A 20,304-nucleotide genomic window follows, 5' to 3' on the forward strand; every position below is an offset into this window, starting at 1 on the left:
AGACAAAGAATGTCTGCATTATTCTTTTTCAGTCTGAAATCTGCAGATCTAGTACTAGAGAGGAAGCCTGGAAAACAATGACCTCCTTGTCAGGGACTCTGGTTTCGGTTGGGAATGGTCACTTGGCCTGTTCAGTTAATAAGCCCCAGAAACCTTCTGAATTAGAAAGAGCAAAGGATGTTAGTTTAGAAGGTCAGAGGGTTAACAACAGAAAGAGCAGTTGTACTCAAGGTCATTTTCTGAGCAAAGTTTAGCAGGACAAAGCAAAGCTTGGAGAAGAATTGATAGGAGTAAGAGCACCTACAGCTTACGTATTTCTAGACCTCATCTTCTCAAAGAATAAATTGTCATGTCTTCCTTGAAACTAGTACAGTTATAGCTGTTTGTATTGGTAAGAACTAGCTCAAATGCTTAGACTTATTGCTTCGAAATAAGCTGATGAAAAGCCTTTCAAAGACATTTGGAATTTTAAATTGAATTAATGGATAAGATCCTTATTTCCTGGTTCTAATTTATGTGGAATGCTAAATACTCTGTTTTGTTAGGAAAGAGAAAATAAAGTTTCTTCATCTTTTTTTTTTTTTTTGTCTGCCAGATGTAGTGGAAAGCTTTTGAATTTAACACATACACAAAGGTCAGGGCACCAGAGTAAAACCTCTGGTTGTGCAAATGGCACGGCCTCTATAGCTTCAGGACATGGCCCTGTTGGGAGTTCAGTCCAGACCTAAATGAGAATATATTCCTTTGAATTCACTCATTCTTCTTCTGGACATTTGGAAAAAATACCATGGTCCTCCATCCCTGGAGACGAAGGTCCTTTAAGAATCTCTAATGACCACACATCAGCTCAGTCCATCTGCCTGCCTAAGTCAATCTTAATAGACCTGCATTGTCTTCAGAGAGCTGACACAGTTTGATTACTTTTCTATTGACAGCTACAGCTTTATTAATGCCTTTTGTTCAAGAAAAGGAGAATTGCTGGGTTCCTGCAAGCCTCTATGAAAATCCCTGGTTTTAAGTGTCGTGGTAACCCCTTAATGAAAAAGAGACAACTCTTCTGCGTGAGTAATGATAGGGAGCATTTCCAATTTAACAACTTCAGCAATGTCACAGCCTGAAATAGCAAAGCAAGGCCGTGACAGAGAGCACTGCTCTCACTTTTCTAGTATTGTTCAGATTTTTGTAGTGGCCACATGGGGAAACTACCAGACAAAGCTCAAAGGAAAAGCTGGGTTTTAAGAGCAGTTTTTTCAACATCTCTACCCTTTGCCTGACTGAAGCACACATTTGGAGACATCAAATAAATACATCCTATGAGTTATTTCCTTAAAAGCCTCTGATAGGGGAACAGGAACTTTGCTCCTGACTTTTGGACGTACCTATGAAGGACTCTTTGGCTTGGAGCTGGCTTGATTTTGTCTCCTGGAGATTTATGTAGACCAGTGTATCCCAATCTCAGGAGGCTAGGAAGCTCCTGCCTCAGGTCCTCTACTCTCCTGGCTTAGTCCTTGTCTTAGGTTGCCTGTGAGCAGGTGCAGTAACTCGACTGCTTAAGGAGATGTTCGTTACCTTGTCTGAAATGAAGGTACTGTGCTGAAGGGGAACACTCCCAAAATTAGTCAAATCAGTCTGAATAGCTTCCTTCAGCTAAAGAAAAGGAAAGTTGAGGAAAGAGAAAAGAATGCTAATGTCTTGTTTGCTAGTTTGTGAAAAAACCTATTGGGACTTTCCACGACCCTCTTCATTCAGAGAGCCATCCTTGACTAAGAGTTCCACCAAAAAAAAAAAAAATCCATTAAAACATGTGTAATGCTTTTCAGAGAGGATGACTTTCACCTCAGGCCATGGATTCTGAAATCAATAAATCCTTGGTTTAGTTTTTTCTTTCTGAATTACATTGTTTTGCCCAATAAAACAGAAAGCTCTCTGTAATCATGTGAATAGACTTTTTCCCTTCCTGTTCATCCAATACTGTATTTTAAAATTGGCAGATTGTTAATGTTGCTTCTAAGCTGTCACTTTCTGCCATGTTGCTTTGTCTGAGCCAGAGGGGCTTGGGGATTGATGACTCCCTTTCAGCTGCCAAGCCACAGGCAGAATCTGACTTTCAGGAGGCAGGAATTGTTCAAGGCAGCTGGTGGTAGCTGGGCAATTTGGTCAGAAGGTAATGTCACTTACATTCCTCACACTCTCAGTCAATGCCCAAATTTGTTACGTTACAAATGCTCAAGTGTATGTTAAAAGGTCCAGCTACTGAAAATCTATATTGGATGTTGGTTGTTCAGTATGGCCCTTCTATAAAATTATTTAACAGTTTGTAAGTCGTTTTCCAAAACAGTGTTCTAAACTAATTTATATTACAGACAGAACATTAGTCTGAGATGGAGTGATCTTGATTTTCCTCTTTCCTGATGTTTGTGGCTTTATTCTGGTACTGGCCCAGGGAAACACACCCATGAGCACCTTTAAAGCCCAGTTCATGGTGATTGTGTTACTACTTTGCTGCTATGCATTGCTGGATCAGGATCAAGTTGCTCAGCAGTCTGCAGAATTAATGCCCAAGTGAAATGACAGTCAAACTCCCTTTGTTTTCAGAGTCAGAGAAGAAAATGTTACTTTAGTTAAGGAAACAATTCTCAATTTCATTGTATCCTTGTAGCACATCAGAAGATAGAGCAGGTGGCCAACTAAAAGCCTGATTGTGGGAAAGAACACAGATTAATTAGTTCCCTGTGAAAGGGAATATTACAGGGAAGGAATTAAGATAATCATATCTGTTTTTCTTACTGATCATAAAACCGGCAAAAACTTTACTGTTTGGCCCTAACAATGCAAGAATTCAGTTACTTTCCTATTAGTTAGGTCTCAAAAACCAAAAGGATAGCTTGGCATTGGAAATCCCTCTAGCATTTCAGCTTGGGAATAGTCAGTATTCTTTCAACTTAATAAGGATGCAGTAGAATATACGGTGCAGCACAGCAGAAATGCACACATCATCTTACATTTCACCAATTGTCATGCTAGAGGCCCATTGTAAATTAATTTGGCAGATAAATTTATGATGGCAATTTGCCTTCCAGTTGTACAATTTATTCATGTCAGAAATAATTTATTATATTGCCCCTTAAACCAATATTTTCTTTTTTTTGTTTTTCTTCCTAGGGAACCACCTTAGTAAATAAAATCTATTGTTTACCCTGAGCCTTGTGTGACTTCACAGTGGTCAGTCAATAACCTCAAGGGGATAGTTTTGGTCACATTACTGGTCACTTACTTGTATAGATGATGGAGTACCCTGGTCCCATCTGCACCTATATTACTTTCCTTTGTCTTAGAGGCACTGTTGGAAAGATTAATTAGGTACATCTGTAGGAAAGGATCAGCCTTAAAGGATTCAGGTAAATAAAATAAATGCCAATGGGAAAAAGTGCTGAGGGGCATGTTTTGAAAATCAAACTGTTTTTCATAACATTAATGGGGAAACTTCATACGGAAGGAGATTGAAAGAAAAGTAAAACTGTCATTTAGTCTGAGTTATTTCAGCATGACCTGATAAGGATCTCCTATTGCTGCTGTGGTAGAAAAAAGGATCTATGAAGTGCACCATGCAATGGGATTACAATCCACAAGGTTTTCATGAAACACTACATGGAAAAACAGAAAGATCATTTTTTTCACTGAGCTTTGGCTGTCTTAAAGGACATAAATACTAGAGATGTTTTGCTTTTAAACTTTTGTTGGAGCAAAGTTATGTTCCTTTTGACTTTGGAGTTTAACTTCTAAATTAATTAGTAAAGCCAGAGAAACATGAAGACTTATTTTTGAGAACAAGAGGAAAACAATAAATTATTTAAAAGAGAAGCAGCATGCAGAGAGGATACAAAAAGGAGTGTAACTCAAAGATTAAGGGGGAAATGACTGTTGGTGATCAGTTCAACTACTGTGTGTACGTGAAGAACTATGGGTGAGAGGAAAGTCATTGGCTCTGGAAATGCACGTGCTTGTCTCCTGCCCATGCTGGCAAGAGTGGACCCTCACTCTCAGAGGGGAGCAACTCCTTCTGGGGTCAAACTTTGAAGTCTAATTCTGAACAGTTGCCTAGCCTGCATTACGCAGTGCTGGAAAGAGAGAAACTGCCTCTCTGTATGAATAAGGTCTGAATCTGAACACATTGCCACAGAGAGGCAGTTAGATACTCTAGAGTGTAACTGGGTTTCTGTTTTAGAAGCTGCATTGTATAGGCAGAACAGTGCCTCATGGTATTTAAGTAAGATTATAACGTAAATAAAAATGTAATTCAAGCACTCTATATTTAGGATGAATAGCTCAATGTGCTGCCATTGCAGAATAGAGCCTTTATTGACTGAAGGCACTTCTTCCTTCCTGCCTGATGCACTTTCTAGATGAAGGGTATTTTGAAGGCTCCCTCCTGGTCCTCGTGGAATAGGTCAATGGCCACAGTGCAACACCTAGAACACGCATCCTACATCTTAGAGACATTCCCTCAGGTCACGTCTGCTGGAATAGTTCTTGTTTGTATCAGTGGCTCAGCAAACAGAAGAGCTTAAATGGTCCTTTAAAGAATAAATTGTCCTTCCTTAAAATCTTCTGAGCTGATTTGTTTTCTCATGTAGAGATAGGAGTTCCCATCTGGTTTATGCTGCTCATACTCATTGTCATAGTTAGCTAAGGACTTTGTCCTGCAAGGAGTGAGCCATAACACTTCCACGGGGCTCCAGGTATGCACATTCTGCAGGATTCTGGAAGCAAAGCATGTAGCATGTTTTCAGTTGTGCATTTGGGAAGTTGAAACTGAGGGTCTGAGCAGGGTTTTTCTTCAGCGTTTCATACAATATACAGGCTTGGTATGTGTTTGTTGGGCCTGCAGCCTTACATTTGAAAATCTTAAACCTACTTGCAATAGGAAATTGTTTGTGCGTCTTTCTTTTTTTTTCAAATGTGTTTTTCTTTGAGGCGATTTGAAATTTTAAACAAAGTATTTCAGATGGAGATTAATTTAATGTCATTTACTAAAACAACTGAAGGATACTTCACGCTCTGGTTTTTGTTTTGGGTTTGTATTGCTCAGTTTCTCTTTTTAGAGAACCCCTGTTATTGAAAACATATATTCCTCTCTGAAATGTTCATTTCCTGGAAGAAAACCAGATTTTTAATCAAAATATTTCTGTCAAAGAGCTATGCCAGGTCTCCAGGGTGTTCTTCTGGAAAGGCAGAAACAAAAATAAGTAGAAAAAGAGTGACAATCAACAGACAAGTACTTGGTTCTGCTCTGTGGTTCTTACTCAGGTGAAGTTCTGCCTGGAATAAAAAATGAGAGCAAATTTCAGCATATATAGTATCCTGCCTAACATGCTAAATTAACTCCCAGAACTATTCATTTTCCAGGAGTAAACACATTTTATACACAAGTAACCTACGCATTCATTTTACAGAATGTAACAAGTGAAGAATGATTGTGAGTGTACCATGAAGTTGGTTCAGTAAAGCTTTTCCTATAATTAAAATACATCTGGCTCTGTTCTGAGTGGGAGATCACAGGCCTCTGAATGTTTTGACTATTTCCTTATGCACAACAGCAGCAGAAAAACTCCATATGCCTTAACCTTTCAAATTCTGTTCCACTTTATCATGTGGATAAATCAGCTGCAATAAAGAACTTCAATGTAGCATCTTTGACCTGAAACCGAGGGATTCAAAGGAAAGACAATGGAAATGGTCATGGGAAGCATGAGGGGCTCAGAAGAGCAGTCTAATCTTCAACACACTGGTGCTAATTTAAGTAAGTGTGAAATAACTTGCTGTGTTTCTCCACAAAAGCTTGTGACCGCCACGGGCACTGTTCTTCCTGATGCCAGTTCTGCACCTACATGTTCCTGCTGCCAGCAGTGCCAGAGAGCACTGGGAATGCTTGGCCGTGGTGGGGAATGCTTTAGCTGCTGTGCCTCTCTTTTCCTTCACCCTTCACACTCGGCTCAGGGCAGTGACAGCTTCCTTACAACAGTTCCCTATCCTGGAAAGGGTTCTGCTCCCTGCCACCCCTGGGACCTGCTGGCTGTCCCCGTGAGCAGTGCTGGGGGCAGGCTGGCACCTGGGAGGCCCGTGCCTGCGGGGGCTCGGGGCTCGGTGTGATGGGCTGCTGTGCCTCGGACCTGCCGTGGTGGGGTCAGCCCAGCGTGCGCCTGGGGAGATTGGCGCCTGGTTGGACAGCCCTGCCTTCCTTGCCCGCCTCGGGGGCTTTTCATCAAGTCCTCACTGTCCACCTCATTTGTGGGACAAGTGACAATCAGGCTCTCGTTCTTGGGCAGCCCCAGGAGGGGCAGCTGTGGAGCCTGCAAGACAGGCGACAAACGGTGATGGATGGAGAGGGCAGGAAGGATGGATGGATGGATGGATGGATGGATGGATGGATGGATGGATGGATGGCCATGACTGCGAGGGGGCTGGCTGTCTGGCGGTGTGATGCTGGCCCGAGGGAAGGGGTGGGGGGCCGGGTGGGTGTGCCCGGCTCTCCCTGCCTCTGCCGCCGCGGTCCGCCCCACTCACAAGGTGCCTGAGCCGGAGAGCGAGCAGCAGCGCCGCGTCCCCTCCGCCCTCCGCAGCGCCCGCCCCGCCATGCCCAACTTCGCTGGCACTTGGAAGATGAGGAGCAGCGAGAATTTCGACGAGCTGCTCAAGGCGCTGGGTGAGTGGCGGGGGAGCCCGCGGGAGGGGACGCGGGACGGCGGCTGCAGCCGCGCTCCGGTGCCCGGTGTCTCCCGGGAGAGCTCCGTGCGTCGGCCGCGGGCAGCAGAGGCTCCCGCCGGTGCGGGGCACGGCTCAGAGCCCTGCCCGGGGAGCCGGGCTGCCGCTGGCCCGGCGTTCTGCCGCAGGGGTCTCGGCGAGAGCCCGCGTGTGCCGGCCGAGCGGAGCCTGCCGGAGCGCCGCCGCTCCCGAGCTGTGCCGCGGGGCTGCGCGCCCTGCCCCGGCCTCTCGCCCCGCTCCGCGCTCCGCGTGATGCTCGGCGAGGTCAGCCCAGGGCACGGCTGGCGACTTCAAGCTCTGCTTCCTCCCTGCTTCGCCCAGGTGTCAACGCCATGCTCAGGAAAGTGGCGGTGGCAGCCGCCTCCAAGCCCCATGTGGAGATCCGCCAGGACGGGGACCAGTTCTACATCAAAACTTCCACCACTGTCCGCACCACTGAGATCAACTTCAAAATCGGGGAAAGCTTTGAGGAGGAGACGGTGGATGGACGAAAGTGCAGGGTAGGAGGAGAGATGGGGCATGTGCATATGTGTGGGGGGTGTGTGTGTTGGCAAGTTCTTTTCAGATGGGACAAGCACATCTGCTGCTCGTGAACCCAGACGGTGGCATTGCTGCCCTCCACCCTCTCCTTGAAGCACTCCTGGGGGTTCTGGATGGTCGCCACTTCTCTTGTCCCTCTTTTGGGACAAAACTGAAATCTCAAGGCAACAGGACATTACAGGTCCCAAAAGCAGAGTTCAGGTGTTTGGTTTCCAGCTTGACAGGGTTTACTTCTCTTTTTGTTTCCCTCTCCCCTGAAGACCTCAGCTGCAGTGAAAGCTCTCCCCAGCGTCTGTCCCTGACACAAAAAAAAAAAAAAAAAAAATGGTGGAGCAAGAGAGACCTCAAGAGTCAGGATTTAGTGCACAGATCTGACATAGCTTTTGTCCTAGATTGAATCAGATGAGCTCTCAAGCAGGACCACAGACTGTTGGTTGGTTGGGGCTGAAAGCCTCTTTCACACCCCTGCCAAGTGCATATGTCCAGTTTACTGATAGATAGCTGTTTAACAGTGTAAGACAGGCTTTCAGCAGGTATTATACCATCAGTTACACCCTCCCCTTGAGCAGAAGTGCATTAGAGGGCATTCACTGGAGTGTTTTGGGCTTGATTCTGTGTGTGAGACCCTGCTCCTCTACCTTTGCAACCACTTCTGTGGCCGTGGAGGGGGATTTAAGTCGGCAGCATCTGACACCAGGTTCTGGCTGGTGTAGATATGTGGGATCTGAGATTTGGGGAACTGGGCTGTGGTCATAGTTGCCTTTTGAAAACCATTATTGGAGGCATGTGTTAGTTATGCTTTCTTCAGACAGTTTACTCTCATAAAGAAGTATATATAAGTATATATAAAACTCTTATAAAAGAAGTACAAACAAAGATTCTCAGAAGGTAGTCTCAAATGAGGATCCAGTATTAAAGGTATCCAGTGTTGGTGAAATAATGTACATTCCAAAATATGATCTCTCCTAATTCTTGGGTCAGCTTTTGAGACCATTTTTGTCACTAAAAATTGAGAACTTACTGTCTTCAGTGCAATTGCTGTCAACATAAATTTATGAAAAAGGAAGCAGATTCTGGGAATCGGGAATATTTAGAACATCCACTTGCTCTCTAGGATGAGTTATCATATATTTAACACTTTGTCCAGGAAATGTTGCAGGCTTTGTTAATTTATCTTGTTCAACAAAAGTGTCTTCATGCATTATGCATATACAATAAATGTGACCCGCTGCCTAGAGAAGGATTTGTTGCTGCAGATGGAAAAACAATAACTATGGCTGTAACCTATGAAAATTGGAAAAACCTGAAAGAAATGGATTTTGTGAAGAAGTAAATTTTTTCCATGTGTTGTGAAATTATTTATAGTCCACTCTCAGGAATAAGTTCTGCTGCTGTGTGTATATAACCAAGATGTGGCCACAGAGCAGAAACTGACAGATAATAAAAAATTACTCCAGAATGTAGTTTGCAGTATCTGGCAAAACTGCTGACTGGTGATAGATTTTGGTACTTTATGGGATGGAGGGTTTTGTACTGCCAACTAACTTGATCCATTGTTTGTGCAGACAAAGACGGCATCATATATGGTTGTACTTCAAGGCACAGCTTCTGCAACTGCCATTTGAGATGGCTTGTTGGTTTATAAAATCTATTGTTTTGAAAAATATTTAAAAAGTAAAGAGCTAATTTTAAATCAAAGTAAAGGGATTTTTCCCTCAGAAAGTCTGGGAACTGTTAACTTGGATTTAGGCATACATATGCACACACACGCACGTGTATATGTACATGTATATAATCACAGACTAATAAATGTCTCCCCTGTGTAGTTATAAAGTGATAGCTTGAACATTCATTACAGGGCATCCTTCTGCACAGCTGTTCCATTGCACTGTGGAGTAACAGTTCAGTGCTCGAGTGAAAAGCAACAGAGTCAGGGCTTGCCTGTTTGTGAAAGTTTAACAAAATCCTGTCATTTTGGGTTCTTTTATTTTTTAGTGGTTTCAGAGTCGTTATTCAAATGCTTTGAAAAATGCCCAAGGGTATTTCAATTTCCAGACTCATAACCTTAAGAAAGTAATGTCACAAACAATTGAATTCTGACAACGTTTTTTAAATTTAGCTGTGATTTATTCTAGTTTGTTAGCTCAGTATGTTTAATACACAGTTAACTTGGCACAGTGCCGTTGAGCAGGAAAGATTGTAAGTGACAAATATCGCATTACGTATGACTACATGATATATGCAGTTGTTTATGCTTTTACTCTTAGGGGACTTTGTAGTGACAAATAATATGTCAGATCAAATCATATGTGTACAAAGACGCTTGGGACTGTAGATGCTACATTAGCGTGTTCCTAAATTACACTTTCCAACACCAAGCATTTGATGGAAACTGAGTGTCCTCACACTGAAAAGACACATTTGCAATTACTTTGTTACTAATATATTCCTCTTTCCAAAATGCCCCATCACACCTTAATTTTTATTTCACCGCTTTCCACTGATTACTTTTTTCCTCTGCCTTTGGCTATCTATGTGGTGCTCCTTTAGTGGAGCAATTATTCTCACTACTGCTCATTGTTGTCTCTGTCTTATGCTGCTGGAGAATATAATTAATGTATTTCCTAATGGTTTTCTTGCCTGCAGAGTTTGGCCACTTGGGAGAATGAAAACAAGATCTACTGCAAACAAACTCTTATTGAGGGAGATGGTCCCAAAACATACTGGACTCGAGAATTAGCTAATGATGAGCTGATTTTGGTAAGAAACTTGAACTCCCTCAATACGTGCTCCATATTAACAGTTGGGGTTTTTTTTTTGTAGTAGTAGTATGAGCTATTATTTTTCCCTACTTAAATCCATCTGGAAGACTACCATTTTTATAATCCTCTACCTAACAATTTATATATTGCGCTTTTTCCCTTTTTTTTTTTTTTTAATGGATATATATGCATATTCTGACTTGCATTTGATTGTTAAAACTTTAACCATACTAGTACTGGTAGAATAATCACAAGTTGGCCACTTCCGCTCTGTAAATTCACAACATCATCAAAGAATTTGCTTGATTTATTGCAGATTTTCTCTGGTGAGATCAAGGCATTTGACCTCATTTCTGGAGAATCTTCTTTTTAGGCATGTGCATAATACTGCTTCTTATCCATGGTCACATGGCATATAGCAGGAAAGATATGCATGTTGTGAGTATGTTCTAATCCCTCCTGTTTCTGAAAAACATGTCATTTCCTCCCATATCTCTTCCACCTTCCCCAATTCCCTGATCACCTTCAAGTCAGACTGAGAATTGCCTCCATGAGGTTCATAGAAATACAGAGACTTGCACATTTGCTGCCAGGCAATATCCCCCCAGTGGTGTGTGAGCTTCCATCTGGCAGCAGTGTGACTGTAGGCATTCTGAGCAGCACGTCTGGCTGTGCCCACCCTCAGTCACACAGGGTCTGTTTATTCAGATTGTACTTACTTCTGGCAGAGTTCTCTTTGCTGCATCTTTCCTCAGTAGTCACTCCATATTAATTTGGATAATGCAGTATCTGCATCTGAGTAAAGACACAGTAGCACAGTTCAGCTCGAGGTCAGAATCATTTTATTGCACATGTTCTAACTTGTGAATTCTGGATAAATAGTTGATTAGACTGTTATGCCTCATCAGTTTGGACATGGAAGACAGGCTCCTGGAGTGGTGGGTAAGAAAACATCAAAGCAGGGAGGATTTATTTCTAACTATCACACTAACTAAACCTCTGCACTTCAAAAAACAAACAGCCTCCCCAGTGTTTCTCTAAAGTAGATAGAGTTCTGTTTTTAAGATTGTATCTGAAACAAAAACAGGACCCAAACCTATCCAAGCATAAACAAAAAGCTTCTAAGGTGTTAATATTATTCCAGACATCTTGGAACTGTTCACCCACATGAGGACATGTGCAGTTAGTGAAATCACACTGGTTTCTAACGAATGAATACTCCAATGCTGCATAATTTCTTTTGATTCAACCGCTGGAATTCTTTATATTATCACAAAACTTTAGGAGGCAAAGTACTTTGATGTCTGCTTTGCATCTTTAGATGAAATGCAGTGGACAAAATATTCTCAACTAGAACTTTTCCAGCTTTCTAACAATACATTTCTGTAGTTTGTTATTTAAGCAACAAGCTGATGAGGCAGCTGTTAAATAAAGTGCACTGCTCCAAACAAAGCAAGAAAGCCGCTCATAATACAATTGCCTCTTGCCAGCAGCAACGTGAACTTACCCTGCTGGGGAGGAACAATGAACTTAGATAAGGAACCAGAGGGATTCAAAGATTTAAAGCCATCTAACCTTTTTTCTTGTTTAATACAGTTGAACTTTCGTGAATTAATTATTTTTCCTATTAGGATATAAATTATAAGAACTTGCTTCTTATTAACATATTTCCTTTCATAGGAACTCAGAACTTTCGATAAGTTGATTTCCTGGTTAATTTCCTTGCCATTATAATATACTTTTTTTTTTAAATCTGTGTATGTGTAGATTCAACTTCCAGTCATTACATATTGTGTGTAAAAGAACCTAAATAATATGCCTAGAATTTGTTACTGCAAATACTTCTCTTAATACCAGATCAAACCACCTCTTAGAAGAACTTTCTGGTTGTGAAGCTAAACCACTGGAATACCTCGAGTCTTTTAATGTAAAGAAAGCTTTCATTGAATCATTATTTGAGTGCTTTTTTAACCCTGTCCAATTTATCAATTTCCTTCTTAAACTAAGAAAACCAGAATGGCATGCACTGTTTTGCTAGCAATCTAGCACCTGATGTTATGGTGATTTCCTCTCCCTACTCTTATCCAAAATGATCCTGATTTATAGTGCAAAGCTTTGGTAACTCTTTTATGGTCTCCATTTCCCCAGACCGATCCCCTTCCCGACTCAGGCAAGCTGGAATTACGTTCATTGGTTGCAATGTGTGGTTTTACTGTGGCCATTACGAAAATCTGGTATTTGTTTCCAAGTGATCCAGATCATTCTCTCTGCATTTTTACTATTCAATATGAAATACAGTTTCATTCTCCTACCTCTTTGAGCATAGTGACCTCTTTTGCTTTATTAAATATTATGACAATAATTCGTCCTCAGGACAAGCATTTTCAAGCCTTCATGACATTTGATGGGACTGAATGTACAGACCTTTTAAATACGTGGGTTGATATTCAAGATCCGACAGCCGAAAGCTCAGCAATGAGGTGTTTCTGGGAGTAATGGTGGTGTGAGACCTCTGGTCCTTTGCAGAAGCTGAAATTACCCTTCTGGGGAAAAAAAAAAAAAAAAAAAAAGAAGAAGAAAAAAGCTGAAAATTAACCCTTTTGGGAGACAACAAAAGGTTCAACTGTTTGGAGAGAGACAGAAGAGGATAAGTGACATTTTCTTATCTGTGGTCCCTAATTTTAAAGCCCCAGAACATTCCTTCAGAGAACTGAGCTTTAGAAGCTGAACTATTTGAAGAGATTGGCTGAGGTGTGTTCAGCAGCTCTAAAAGGGAACAAGGTAGGAATAAGAGCCCTTAGTGAGAAGACTCTATTGCTCTCTTGCCTCTCCACTGTATTTGGGTTTTTCATCACTCTAGTGAGCAAAGATTCAACATTAGATTATTTTATTTTATGCTTGGCAAATTTCCTTAGATCTGAGTCTGCAAACCCCCACTTATATCTTACTTCAAAACCAAGATTACAATGAGAAGAAGAGATCTGTATTCTTCTTCTTCTTCTTCTTCTTCTTCTTCTTCTTCTTCTTCTTCTTCTTCTTCTTCTTCTTCTTCTTCTTCTTCTTCTTCTTCTTCTTCTTCTTCTGCTTCTTCTTCTTCTTCTTTTAAAGCCCCTCTTCAGTAACCAACCACTTTAAAATGTTTGTATGTAACAGATTCAACTTAAATTGATTTCTTAGAGCTTTCTTAGGGATCTTTAGGACCTGAAATATATTCTCATTCAGTTTTGCTGTCCATATTGCTCCAAATATTTAACAATTCCCATCTTCACACTTCTTAAATCTCCCTGCTTACCTAAGAAATGTTTTCTGTTCCTTTGCTCTCTCTGATGTGCTTCAGTAAGGCTCTGCTTCTGTTTCTCTATCACAAAAAATTCTTTCAAGAAGTCTTGAGACTCCTTATTCACTATTATATGCAGTTGCAGAAGAAATCAAGAAAAGTCATACCCAGTTTGAGTTGCAAGAAAGAATGTAAACTGTGTTAGACTGAGGCATGAATTGAAGAAAGGCTTGGGGTAACAGGCAGGGGGTAAGAAATTAGTTTTACTCTGTTAGTATTGGCTCCATAAATGTTGGAGCTTTGCCACATAATTTTGATCTAAAATACTACATTGCTTAGGGGATCCATTTGATTATGGTATTTTTCCTAGTGTAAGGATATATTTTTTTCTCCAACACAGCATATTAAACAAAATGCATTTATTAGCCCATATAATAAAAAAAAAAAATCAGTGTTTAATTGCCATGACTACCACAGAGCTAAAATAGAAACCATATTACCCTATAATTATCAATCTTTCTTGCATCCTGGCAGAAGAATTCCTTATGTTCTTCAAAGATATTTCTTTGGAGTAAAATGATGGTCTTGCAAGTAACATCATGTCCTCTGGTACACAGATGCTGAGAACACACTATTTAGTTAGCAAAGGCCTTCAGTTGCCTTCAGTTCTCCTTAGCTCCTTGCAGCATGGAGAAAAAAATTGCTCTTATTAGTAGATAAATAATATTTGGCTCATACAATGACAGATGTAGGCCTGAAGTCCTGTTAGAAAAAGAATTCTTTCAGCCAAGGGAGGGAAGGAGGATCAAGTTCTGCTTTATAAAAAGATGGTCTGAAAATCAGAACATTGATCTAAAACTAGAACATTGCAACATCTTTTACCAAAGCTGTTTATTCTAATCTCATCTGATGCACTTGCTGGGATTTCAGCACTGCATTTTTAGAATTACTGAACAATGTAGATAAAATTTACATGGAATGTGCAAGCAAGGGAGGGTGCAAAGGGTAGTTCCCCACCAAAGTCCACATTTATTTGTCTTGACTGTATCTTTACATTGTATTGTACTTTAGGATTATAATGCATACACAGAGTCAGGATATCTGTATTTGCAATTCTGCATGCATAAAGTTTACTTGGATTAGCATTTGAGCAATCAAAATCGGAATATAACACAAAAAATATATATTTCTTTCATTTGTTTGAAAAATTTGACCTGGAATTAAGTGCCTTTTCTTCCCTTTATTATACTCACAATGTTTTTGTTGCTGCTGTGTATTTTTGCCAGGGACATTAATGAGCTATCAATCACTTACGTAAGTCAGCAGAACAAAAGATCTGCTCTTTGCAAAGTTAAAGGATACTGCTTACAAATATTGGCTATTCAAATGAGACACATTTATATTCAAACCTTAGGTGCATTGCTGCTTTCATGGCTGCTCATGCCTCTATCGATTTAAGTTTAATCTGTAACACACAAATGTTTTTAAAGTGGATGATTACTGAAGAGGGGCTTTAAAAACAGCCTCTGACCACATTTTACACAGTTCACCTATCACACAGGGGTTCTCAGAATCAATTGTAGCAAGGGTCAAAGATCAGAACATTGGTGGGGGTTCAAGCATGGTTTCTATTCTACATTCCCTCCTCAGAAAAATCATGCCATAGTTGATCAAAACTAGTGAACTGTGGAGCCTAGATGAGTGAGTGAACATTTTTTAAATGATTTTGCTGACTTCTGTTCTGAAATGAAACATAGTATGTGAGAAGGGTCAATGCAGATCTGGAAAGAGATTTTGCAGCGGGATGCTGAAATGTGTGATGTGCCTAAGCCTTGCATCAAACAGTGTCAAACTACCTAAGTGTTTAACTTTTCTATAACTTCTGGAGAGTGATCTTACATAAAATCAGTTATCAAAAGAAGGGTCTAGTCATACATATCAAGCTCAGAATGAGGGGATTGCTGATGTTCCCATTAGGGCAGCCTTGACAGAAGTTCAGAAGCCTGTAATAATGCATGTGTGAGTGTTGCATGTGGGCCTAATGCTTTAATTTACTCTTTGCCATGAGCAGATTTACAAGGGGGCTTAGGGATCTACAGCCCCTGCTCACTACTACAGCCTTGTCTGGAACACATCCCCAGCAAAAAAAGAAGCGAAAGCCATTTGCATTTTGGCTGCACCCGATCCTGAATGCAGCCTCTTGTAATATCACTTGTAGCTTAGATTTCCTCTGTGCCCTGGCTCTCAGTTACAACTGGGAGATGCTATTGTCTCAGGTGTCTGTCATTCATTTGCTGCATAACTTTGAGGAAACTGTAAAATATAGCAGTGCTCAAACACAAATACTGACATTTAGGCCCCTCGAGAAATCACCTGATTTTGCATGGTGCTGTCAGTTCCCTGAGGAACATGAGGTTGTGAATTGGGTGATTTGCTATCAATAGCCAAGTTTGAAAGTGGGGGCTGCACATTCAGTGACTATGGCCTTGTGAGGATCAACTTCTTTCTTAAAATTTTATGGGAGTCGGGAGGAGAACGGAAATAGGCAACATGCCTTTGTTGTGAAGATTTGTATCTTTATTCTAGATAACATGGAAGTGTGCAGGGGGACAAAGCCTTTTCTGAGGATTCATTTAAGTAATACCTTATTTTCTCCATCAGTTTGCCGATGGATTCTGTCTTCCTTTTGTAAGTTGCCTCTGCATTTTGATCAGTCATGAGCAGATAAAGAGATTTTTGCATACACTGGCAGAAGTAATCTTTCCCAGGTGATTGTTTCAATCACACTCTTCCTCATTATACTGTGTGCTTCACTTACCACAAAGCCTCCTCAGCAAATATCTATAAAGAAGGCCTTCAAAAAGCAGATTTGCTCCTACAGAAATATATTACTGCCCTGTAATTCTCTTTTAATCTCTCATGATGTCAGTGGTCATCAGATTTTGAGTGAACTGAGAGAGGTCAATTTATTGGATTATCCCCCTGCGCAGGGCTTTGTTTGCAGTGTGCTTTTGGACTCTTAGCTACAGATTATGACAAGCTAAGTGAAGAAAACAATTCCGTAATTTGCAGTCGTGGCACATTTAAAATCCTATTTTACCTTTAGATAGAAGCCTTGTCTTGTAGCATTTTATGACATAAGTGGGACTTTTCCAAGCCTGTGAGAAAGTGGTGTTTGAAAATCCTGCATCTTCTTGTTACATCTGAATTACAATTTGGTAGCATTGCACTTTTTTTCAGTAGCTCTGATGAAACTTCACCACCAAATAGCCAGGATTGCTCATTCTTTTTTCATTTGGAAGTTCTACTGCTCTGGGTCATGGAAATATTTAAAGTCTGATTCTTAGAACGGGAACTATCACTTCTTTTGAGTCTAGAATTGAAACCATAGACACTAAACTGCTTCATCCTGCCACTGAATACAAGGATTTAAATGTGAAGAATAGAGGAGTAACACCCTTTGGATTTGGATCCTTCCTTGACCTTGGGCCCATCTGTACATTAGACATTTCTGTGAGTTACCACAAGAAAAAGAATGCAGCAAGTTTGAACATATTCCTCCTTGCTTTCTTTAGTAACACTGAATGGAGTTTTATGAACAAATGATAGTGAGTCACAACAAGATAGGAAAACACCTTTTGTGTAAGTCCACAATGAAACCTGTATGTTACTGTGATAATAAAGCCCTTTATGTGCTTCAATTACATTGTTAATCATCTGAATGTGTATAAATCTGAGTGCTAAAAAATGCAGTTTATTCCTGAAACAGGTCAGAGGCCACATAACCTAAGCTGGGTCTTAGGATGTCTTACTTGTTTGAGAAGTGCACAGTGGTTACATGGTACTCCAGAATAATTGTAATTGTGCTTTGCATGATTTCTATCTCTTTGCAATCCGGATTTAAGACATTATTGTGCTAAATTATAGTGGCTTTCCAGACTGTGAGAATGCTGTGTTGTGGAGTCCTTGTGTGTAGCAACTGATTTTTTAAAATTTGGGGTCCCCAAGTATGTCCATATTTTCTGCACTTGATTTTTGTCCAGAGTAATTTCAATGTAATCCTTTGCCTGAAATTTTTGGAAGTCCAGAGGTTTAGCTGGAGCCGGATGCTGGAAGTACCAAGTGAGGATCCTGTGTCACAAACACGCTGAGCTGCGACTCTCTGAGTGCACAGCAGTCTGTGCTGCTGCTACTCACCCATACTACTGAGCTTTCCCAGAAAGTCTTACGTCTTTTTTCTTCCTCCACAAATTTTAATCTTTATTTCCACACTCCCTCCTGTGAATCTTCCAAGGAAGCTGCCAGTCAGACGACACTGATGTCTTAGGAGCAAGCTCGGCCCAGGAGCGCAGTCTGAGAACTGGACACTGCGATTTCAGAGGCTCAGATCTACAGTGGCTCCCTTGCAGTATGAATCACATCTATTTCCATCTACTCTTCCCTGCAGTGTTCCTTCTCAATAGAACTGCTGATCTCTTCTGAGGATAACTGCTGTTGCTTAGCTTTAGGGGAAGGAGTTTCTCTCTTAACTTGCCTGAAAGAGCAGACATAAATTTGTCAGGGAGGTTCCGTGAGTTTTGGCGAGCAGCTGCTGCAGCCTTTCTCATTAGAACTGACTGATGTGACATCCATTCCCACCTCACGATGTGGCAGTGCAGCTCCAGCTGCCAGACTGGGGCTGTGCCAGCTCTGGGAGAACACTACACAGGAATTGTTTTACTACTGTTTATGACTTGTGTTGAAGTAGCAGCAGGGGACCCAAACCTCCCTGTGCTTACCAGAACCTGAATGTGAAAGACAATCACTGTTGCAGGGATCTTACAGTCTCCACAGAAAACCTTGAGCCCTGGAAGGTCTTGACTCTTACTTCCTCTCTCTGGCAAAACTCCTGCTGAAATAATTTTGCCTTTGTGGATAATTTGGAAATGTTGAAGGAAGCCATAATAAGGATATTTGCAGCTGGTGCTGTGAACAATAGAGAACTATCCACATCCTTTAATGTTAATTTTCAGATGTATTAATGTATAATCTAAAAATATATATTTATTAAGCACTGATATGACATTGATATGCATAAAAACAAAGTCTGTATCTCCTAAATACTAACAGACTTGTGTCTTCAACAAAGTGAACAAAATATAAGCCAGAATCAGTTTTAAAGCCAAGTCTTTTCAAAGTATTGGCCAAAACAGGTGTAGAAAGCATTAAAACAAATAGCCTAGCTGAATTTTCATAATGAACTGGGGTAGTTCTTAATGCATGCTTTTCATGGTAGTGACCACAGCCAGACACCCCACCTCAGACCTTGTTAGTGCTGAGCTCAAAACCGTGTCAGCATAGCTGAATGTGAAGGTTTTTTTCAGTCTCTATTTCCTCACTCTTGCCCCCATTGTTTCCCTCATGCTTAATTGCTCAAATTCTAGCCTGCCAAATGGCATACAAACACTTTGGGATTCAGGTGGTTTTCTCAGACAGCCCCACAATCACTGTCCTGCCTACGTGTTCCGATAATCTCTAGGGCATTCCAGATCCTTCTCACGGTTAACAAGCTCACTGGTGAAGGGCACAGTCTCCTGAAGCAAGGTTGTCACTGACACTGCCCAACTCCAGCCTGGAAGAGAAGCTTTGCTATCCCAGCAGGAGCTGTCAGCCTCTTGCAGCAGCGTTATGTTTACAGGTGTACATTCTCCTGCTCTTCATCTTTCCTCCACTGACTTCATTTGCCTGCTTGAATTTATATCTGCAAATATCAAAGAATACCTTTGGAACACGCCATCTGAATTCCACCCTCAGCATTTCTAGTTCAGAGTGCTGCAACTGTTTCTAAATATAACAACAGTACATTCCAAATTCACTTTATTTTCTCTTGTTTATTTATCAATTCATGCCAAGAAACTACAGAAAAAAAGAATTTATGCATCATTTATCGTTCTAACAAAATCCATCCTGCCTTGCAAAACAGGTCATTTACATTGCATTCCTCTTTCAAAATGATTTCTTTCTTTACTCTTATCTGTCAAAAGGTATAAGCAAAAGTATTTCTGCTATAGAACTGGTTACTTTAGTAAAAATAACACTTTGAAATGGTGTTAAATGTTGGCTGGTTCTATCTCTTTTGATTGATTTTTATTTCTTTTCCAGACCTTTGGTGCTGATGATGTTGTGTGCACAAGAATTTATGTAAGAGAATAAACCCATCCATTTACTTGTCATCTGGGATGAAGTGGAGAACTGTGAAAACCCCCAGTATAATGAGTATCTATGTGTGCTGTTACAGTGTTGTATGTGACCATGTGTGTTATATCTGAACCCAGATCCTTTGTTAAGTGTATTTTGCTTTCAGTTTTCATTTCAGACATTATTCCTTCCCACTTTTATGCCATCAATTTTCATGTCTGCTTTGTATTTTGTAGTTGTCACTTGCCTTGGTTTCCTCAGTTATTAAACTTACTGGGCATAACTCACAGCTGTTTGGGGGTGTTTTTAATTGAAAACCCAGCAGTGCTTTGGTTAGGACTGAAACACTTTTTACCCTCTGCTGAAGTCAGTGTGGAGTTTCCCTGCTGTTGGCAGGTCCTGTGCTGTCGTGGAACACCTACTAGGGCAACACGAAGGGATGGAGAGCAAGTGGATGGCAAGGCCTTCCACAGAACTGCAGGCTGCTCTCTTGAACCCAGAGCTCTGCTTCTTTCCTTCTTTCTGCCCTCTCTCCTTCTCCCTCCTCTCTCTATCTCTTGTCCTCTCTTCTTCCCTGTTGAGGAATAATTTGTGTATGCTGTGATTGCTGGGACTGTGCTTAAGCTGAGCCAGACAAGACAAGGTGAGATCTTTCCCCTTTCCTGCTACAGGACAAATAATGTGATCATGACTAATACTTATTGTCATCACACCCAAGCACCTCAGGCCTGATCAGAGAGCCAGAAGAATATGACAGACTTTACTTGTTTTGGCCATAAAAAAATA

At 41.0% G+C, this 20,304-nt stretch overlaps 1 protein-coding gene across 2 annotated transcripts; it reads left to right on the forward strand.

Annotated features, from left to right (window-relative positions):
• Positions 1 to 5,650: 5,650 nt before the first annotated feature.
• On the forward strand, positions 5,651 to 19,805 carry CRABP1 (cellular retinoic acid binding protein 1). 2 transcript variants are annotated; one of them, XM_053954426.1, is made up of 4 exons: positions 5,651 to 5,800; positions 7,084 to 7,262; positions 9,949 to 10,062; positions 19,483 to 19,805. In XM_053954426.1, the coding sequence occupies exons 1-4, from the start codon at positions 5,728 to 5,730 to the stop codon at positions 19,531 to 19,533; spliced, it is 417 nt and encodes a 138-aa protein (XP_053810401.1). In that variant the 5' UTR covers positions 5,651 to 5,727; the 3' UTR covers positions 19,534 to 19,805. The 2 variants fall into 2 exon arrangements, with proteins under 2 accessions (XP_053810401.1, XP_053810400.1); XM_053954425.1 differs by lacking the exon at positions 5,651 to 5,800 and adding an exon at positions 6,457 to 6,703.
• Positions 19,806 to 20,304: the final 499 nt, after the last annotated feature.

This window comes from Vidua chalybeata, chromosome 13, assembly GCF_026979565.1.
Source record: "Vidua chalybeata isolate OUT-0048 chromosome 13, bVidCha1 merged haplotype, whole genome shotgun sequence".
Lineage (NCBI taxonomy): Eukaryota > Metazoa > Chordata > Aves > Passeriformes > Viduidae > Vidua > Vidua chalybeata.

What these genes read in the sequence shown, in the direction of transcription:
- CRABP1 (XM_053954425.1), top strand. Translation starts at nt 6,481, where the DNA reads ATGCTGGCCCGAGGGAAGGGGTGGGGGGCCGGGTGGGTGTGCCCGGCT. An exon ending in TGGATGGACGAAAGTGCAGG is followed by an intron (nt 7,263 to 9,948) that starts GTAGGAGGAGAG and finishes TCTTGCCTGCAG; the next exon opens with AGTTTGGCCACTTGGGAGAA. An exon ending in CTAATGATGAGCTGATTTTG is followed by an intron (nt 10,063 to 19,482) that starts GTAAGAAACTTG and finishes TTTCTTTTCCAG; the next exon opens with ACCTTTGGTGCTGATGATGT.